Source organism: Nicotiana sylvestris, chromosome 5, assembly GCF_000393655.2.
Source record: "Nicotiana sylvestris chromosome 5, ASM39365v2, whole genome shotgun sequence".
NCBI lineage: Eukaryota > Viridiplantae > Streptophyta > Magnoliopsida > Solanales > Solanaceae > Nicotiana > Nicotiana sylvestris.
This window is the reverse complement of record NC_091061.1, coordinates 93,037,667-93,044,786: the sequence shown is the minus strand read 5'-3', so window position 1 is coordinate 93,044,786 and position 7,120 is coordinate 93,037,667. Positions and strand designations below refer to the sequence as shown.

The 7,120-nt window shown below is 40.9% G+C and overlaps 1 protein-coding gene across 1 annotated transcript; it reads left to right on the top strand.

The window, feature by feature from the left end:
• The first annotated feature begins 6,029 nt into the window (after positions 1–6,029).
• Positions 6,030–6,416, top strand: LOC138868984 (uncharacterized). The gene has a single exon (XM_070146567.1). The coding sequence runs from the start codon at positions 6,030–6,032 to the stop codon at positions 6,414–6,416; it is 387 nt and encodes a 128-aa protein (XP_070002668.1).
• The last annotated feature ends 704 nt before the right edge of the window (positions 6,417–7,120 follow it).

The following is a 7,120-nucleotide window of genomic DNA, read 5'->3' as shown; positions in this document are numbered from 1 at the left end:
TACACAGATACATACATATATATACATACACAGATACATACATATATATACATACATATATATATATATATATATATATATATATAACACGCCATCTATTCATGGGTCAATGTACATATATAAATGAATGCAATGCATGAGAAGTACGTCAATAAAATCTCTCAGTCATAAGACCATTATGCCTCTGATTAATATCATGAAGTAAACTTTATCAACTTACGTATTTTCTGAGACCCATGAACAGATAATGGAATAATAGGATACATGGGGAATCAATAACATAGCAATCTCCAGCATTTATATGAATAGAGTCATTTATGAAAGTTGTGCATTTGCTTGTTTCGTTTGTACCGTTTGGATTATGCCAAAAGAAAATAAGGGATAGCCTTAACATACCTGAAGTATAGAAAAATATATATGATATTCTTGTAATAGATTGCTCCGGCTCCCTTAGAATCGCAAAATCTCGTGCTGCTAAAGTGCTAAGAAATCTCGTTGGAATTGTTTTTTCAAAAAATCTTGTTGAAATCTCGTTGGATTTAGGTTGATAACATTGGGATCCTTGTAGATGTTATGAATTTTCTTTGTTTTTTAATCTTTGCAATAGGAAATCATTATCAGATTACTCACTTGAATATCTAAAGTCCAAATGAAGCCAAAATGCCAATCTTTTAAGTATTTACAGGTAGAAGGATGTAGTGTTTTGTATTTAACACTATAGCTTGCCACCTTTCAATGTAGATGTATGAGTCACTCAAATTGAAAGGGGGGGGGGGAGGGCTGCCACATAATGCAATTTTAATCTTATCCAATATATTCCTAATTAATTAGGTAATATCCCGTTACCCAATAATTAACCAATTACCCACACAATTAATAATTATCTCAACTCACTTAAAATATTACTCACTTTTAACATACCTTGTACACCTTAATATCATGGTCTAGTAGTATCTTGTATGACACTAGTCCATAAATACCGGGTATTTTAGCTCAGGCCACATTTTATCCCAAAATGTCAAACTTCGTCGAAAATTCATTTTCTTCAATTTGCTTATCCTCTCACCTTCACGAATTTACTTATCAGTTATTTAAAATAGCATAATGTTTATAATCTCTAAATAATCTTGTCCTTAAACGGAGGTCGATTATCCTACGACAATTTCACATATAATACTACATGGTGTAATATCGTCGTAATATAATATTGTGGGGCATAACACCGACGTAATACTGCGGGACGTAACACTACACTTCTCCACTTTCTGTGTAGATTTTGGTATTGGTCCCAGCGGTGCGTGAGGTGCATCAGATTGGATCATTTCATACAGAGACCTGAGGTAGATTTGCTGGCATCCACAAACCTTGAAGTCCCCTTCCTCTTCCCTCTTTTACTATTCATTTCCTTCAAAATAGTTGTATTTATTTTAGACTCTGTTTGTAGAACTTCTAGTTGCTCATGTACTCGTGACTCCATATCTTTGGGAGTAGATATTATCACATGACTTATGTTAGTGCTATATCAGATTGGGTTTCTGTTCCTCGTTGTATATTGTGATAACCCAAAAGGTCATCTCTTGTTTTAGAAGTCAATCTATGTTCTGAGGCCTTAAAAATTCCTTTTATCTCACCTCAATTTGCATGCACAGTCAGGGTGCATTTGCGAGAAGCTTTTATGTGAAATTTAAGAAAAATATTGAATTTGGCTTTTAAAATTGATTAAAGTTGACTTCGGTCAATATTTTTGGTAAACAGACCTGGGCCCATCATTTCACAATCCCACAGGGTCCGTAGTAAAATATGGGACTTGGGCATATGCCGAAATCGAATTCCAAAGTCCCTAGCCCAAGAAAAGAATTTTTAAAAAAAATTATTTGTTGGAAAATATAAGGAGTTTTGGAAATGAAATGGTGCGTAATCTTGATGGTAGTGGGCTCGTATTTTGGTTCTGGGGCCTGGTAAGGGTTTAAAATAATATTTAAGTTGAATATATGAAATTTGGTAAGAATCGGAGTTGATTTGATATAAATCGGACCCGAGGTTGAGAAAATAGAAAATCTTAACTATCTTATGAATTTGAGGTTAAATTTGTAGTTGTTAATGTTAGTTGATAATTTAATCTCACGAGCAAGTCTGTATGATATTTTTAGGATTGCGTGCATGTTTGGTTTGGAGCCCCGAGGGCTTGGGTGAGTTTTGGATAGGCCACGGAGTGATTAGAACTTAGGAAACTCAGCTGTGCATCTGGTATTTTTGCACAGGCCTCTGATCTTGCAATTGCGAGATCAGGCTTCGCTATTGCAAAGTGAGCAAGCCAAGAAAATGAGACCATAATGTCGCAAAAGCAAACCAGGCCTGGGCAGTCCATCCTCGCAATTGCGAACTTTTGGCCGAAATTGCGAAGGCCCCTCTGTTGCAAATGCGACATTTTCATCGCAAATGCGAAGGCAACAGTATTTCAAAGGGTTCGTAGATCGCAGTTGCGATAACTTTGACCTATTAAGTGGGATTTCATATGGGATTTTCATCATTATGCAATTTTCTCAAACCGTACACATCCCTAGGCGATTTTGTAAAGACCGAAACTTCTCCATATCATAGGTAAGTCATTTCTAACTCATCTTCTTCAATCTAATTCGCCTTTTTATATGATTTCACTTCAAAATCTAGGGTTTTTCATGGAAAATTGGGTGTTTTTGGGTAGGAATTAGGATTTTCAAATTTTGGGAATTTGGACCTCAATTTGAGGTCATATTTCAAAACCAATTACATATTTGAGTTTGTGGGTGAATGAATAATCGGGTTTTGGTTCGTACTTCGAGTTTTGGCCAAGCAGGTCCGGGGTCGATTTTTGACTTTTGGGAAAAACTTTGGGAAATCTATATTCATACATTAGAATTGGTATATTTAGCATTTGTTGATGTTATTAAGTAAATTATGACTAGATACAAGTGGATTGGAAGTGTAACCAAGAGGTAAAGCAATAATTGAGGCTTGATTGTTGACCGTGGAATCGAGGTAAGTGTTTGGTGTAACCTTAGCTTGAGGGAATAGAAGTTGTGGTCTTATTTGCTACGTGTTAGTGTTGAGTACGACGTATAGGTGTGGTGACGGGTATCTATACGTTAGTGTCAAGCATGCTCGTGTGTCTTATACCATAATGGTTGTGACTCTAATATGTACCGTCCATGCTTAAATTGATGACTATCAATGTTGAACAAGACATATGAAAGTTTCTTGGTAATTGACCATTGTTGAGTATTGGCTCAAGTTGAGATTTATTTTATGAAATAACTGTTGAAATGAGATTGGTTATAGCATATTCCTTTGCCGGGATGTTATTTTTTATATTGTTGATTCCCTTGCCGGGACATATTTTTTCTATTGTTTGGGTGAGGAAGAGTGTAAAGCGCGAAGGGTGATACTATGCATGATTTTGTGAGTGAGTGATAATGCACAAAGGGTGATGTTGTGCCGATATTGTGAGTGATAATGCATGAAGGGTGATGCCGTGCCATGATTTGAGAGCTAATGCAAGAAGGGTGATGTTGTGACATGATTATGAGAGGTTATGCACGAAGGGTGATGTCGTGCCGTTTCTGTTGTTTCATATGGTGAGAACGAGAGTAAAAGCATGAAGGGTGATGTCATGCACGTGTTATTGTTTCATTATTCTTGTTGATACGAATATGGTGTTCATTAGGATTTTCTATTTGTTTACTGTTAGAACTTGATATTCCTCGCAACATGTCCCCTTCCCATCTTTATCTATTATTTCCTGTTATTATTGTTCTGATCGTATATGATTTAACTACACAGGTTTATATGGTTGTCGTGTACTAGCCTCGTCACTACTTCGCCAAGGTTAGGCTCGACACTTACCTGTACATGGGGCCGGTTGTACTGATGCTGCACTCTGCACTTTTTTGTGCAGATTTCGGTGCCAGAGCTGGTGATTAGCTTGAGGTAGCTGCCTTCAGTCCAGGGAGACCAAGGTAGATCTGTTGGCATCCGCAGAGCCTGAAGTCCCCTTTTCCCCGCTTCAGCATTTTGCTGTTTCTTTTCATTTTGAGAATAGTTGTACTTTTCTTTCTAAACCAGTGTTTGTATATATTTGTAGAAGTTCGTGAAATTGTGACACCAGATTCTTGGCTAGACATGTAATGGAGTATTTGAATTTGTTGTAACACTTTCGCACTTTGTCTCTGCTTGGTTTTAGTTACTGTTTACATTTGTTTGGGTTGATTGCTAATGTGTTGAAATCATAGTAGTTGGCTTGCCTCTCTTTCACGAGTAGGCGCCATCACAGTCCCGACGGTGGGAAATCCAGGTCGTGACAAGTTGGTATCAGAGATCTAGGTTGCTTAGGTCTCAAAATTCACGAACAAGCTAGGTAGAGTCTGAGGGATCGGCACGGAGATGTCCGTGCTTATCCCCAGAGGCTACAGATTTTAGGAAAACTTCACATCTATTTTATCTTGTCGTGCAACTTGATTTCTCAAATGCTAATTGAACTTCAACTCTGTTCTTTCACAGATGGTGAGAACACGTACCACTTCATCAACTGACCAGTAGCCCGAGCCCCTAGTATCAGCTCCTGTGAGGGGCAAAGGCTGAGGCTGAGGTAGAGGTAGGGCTCAGCCTAGAGCTCGAGCAGCAGCACCTGCGGCGGAGCCTCGGGTAGAGTTCGAGGAGAAAGTTCCGGCCTAGACAATTCCAGCAGGGCCAGCTCAGGTTCCAGAGGGGTTCATCATCACCCCGGTACTCAAAGATGCTCTGGTCCATCTCGTGGGCCCTATGAAGAGTGTCACTTAGGCAAGCATATTTCCTATAACACTAGCTATCTCTCATGATGGAGGAGGAGCCCAGACTCCTGCCACTCGCACTCCGGAGTAGATGGCTCCCCAGTTTCAGACTTCAACTGCTCAGCCAGTAGGGGTAGTCCAGCCGAGTGTTGTAGCTCAGACCGGTGATGGAGCAGCTATGCCTGTTGATGCCTTGTGGAGACTGGACATGTTGACTAAGATTTTTACTACCACATATGGCGGTACATCTTCAGAGGATCCCCAGGACTATTTGGACAGCTGTAATGAGGTTCTATGAAAGATGGGGATAGTGGAGACCAATGGGGCTGACTTTGCTCCTTTCTGTCTCTGGGGTTCTGCCAAGACTTGGTGGAGGGATTATTGTTTGTCTAGACAAGCTGGGTCACCAGCTCTGACTTGGGATCAGTTCTCTTAACTATTTTTGGAGAAGTTCTTCCTACCACTCAGAGAGAGGACTATCGGAGGCAGTTTGAGCATCTCCAGCAGGGTTCTATGACAGTTATTCAGTACGAGACCAGATTTATTGACTTGGCCTATCATGCTCTTCTTATACTTCCCACCGAGAGAGAGAGATAGATGGTAAGGAGGTTTATTGAGGGACTAGCTCAGCCTATCAGATTGCAAATGGCTAAGGAGACATAGAGCGAGATTTCTTTCTAGGATGCGGCCAATATGGCCAGGAGGGTTGAGATGGTTCTAGCTCAGGGCCCCGTCATTCTGGTCAATTCAGTGGCGCTTTGTCTAGAGGCATGGATTCTTTTTGTAGAGGCCATCCTCCCAGGCTGTTTCTCACATGCAGTATTCTAATCAGCTACCCTACAGTGCATCACCACCTCCTATTAGTGCACCTCCGCTCCAGAGTTTTCAGTGTGGTTACTCAGGCCGACATGGTCAGTTTCAGGGTCAACAATCCCAGCAACCGAGGACTTGTTATACTTGTGGCGATATGAGGCACATTTCAAGGTTTTGCACTCGATCAACGAGCAATTCTCAACATCAGGGTTCTCGTTCCATGGTTCATGCACTGGGTATTCCACTACCCGCTCGGCTAGCTAGAGGTAGGGATCAGGCAGCTAGAGGTGGAGTCGAGGTGTTACAGGTGGAGATCAGGCCATTAGAGGTGAAGGCCAACCAACCGGAGGCTATCCCGGGGATATAGTTCAGAGTGGTGGGGCCTAGCCCCGATGTTATGATTTCTCAGCCATGCCTGATGCTGAGACATCTGATTCCATTATCACAGGTACGATTTCCGTTTGCAATAGAGCTGTTTTAGTTCTATTTGATCCAGTGTCTACATACTCCTATGTGTCATCTTATTTTACTACGTATCTGGTTGTGCCTCGTGATTCTTTAAGTGCTCCTATATATGTGTCCATACTGGTGGGTGATTCTATTATTGTAGATCGTGTCTTTCGCTATTGTGTGGTTATTATTGGGGGTCTTGAAACCCGTGTAGATTTCTTACTTCTGGATATTGTTTATTTTGATGTCATATTGGGGTTGGATTGTCTATCACCTTATCATGCTATATTGGACTGTCACGCCAAGACCGTGACTTTAGCTTTGTCGGGGTTGCCTCGATTGGAGTAGAGAGGGACTCCAAGTCATTCTACCAGTAGGGTCGTTTCTTATATGAAGGCTTGGCGTATGGTCGAGAAGGGGTGTTTGGTTTACTTGGTGTATGTTCATGATTCTAGTGCTGAGGTTCCTTCTATGGATTTCGTGCCAGTTGTTCGGGAGTTTCCAGAGGTTTTCCTGTAGACCTGCCAGTGATTCCACTCGACAGGGATATCGACTTTTGCATTGATTTGGCTCCGGGCAATCAGCCCACTTCTATTCTGCCATATTGTATGGCCCTACTAGAGTTGAAAGAATTCAAGGAGCAGCTTCAAGACTTACTTGATAAGGGCTTCATCAGACCTAGTGTCTCACCCTAGGGTGCACCTATGTTGTTTGTTAAGAAGAAGGATGGGTTGATGAGGATGTGCATAGACTATCGACAGTTGAACAAAGTCACCATCAAGAATAAGTATCCATTATCAAGGATTGATGATTTGTTTGATCAACTTCAGGCTGCCAAAGTGTTTTCGAAGATCGATTTGAGATATGGCTACCATCAGTTGAGGATTAGGTCATCCGATGTCCCTAAGCTTTTCGCACTCGGTGCGAGCATTATGAGTTCTTAGTGATGTCATTTGGGTCGACAAATACCCCAGCAGCTTTCATGGATTTGATGAATCGAGTGTTCAAGCCTTATCTGGACTCCTTTGTGATTGTCTTCATTGATGATATTT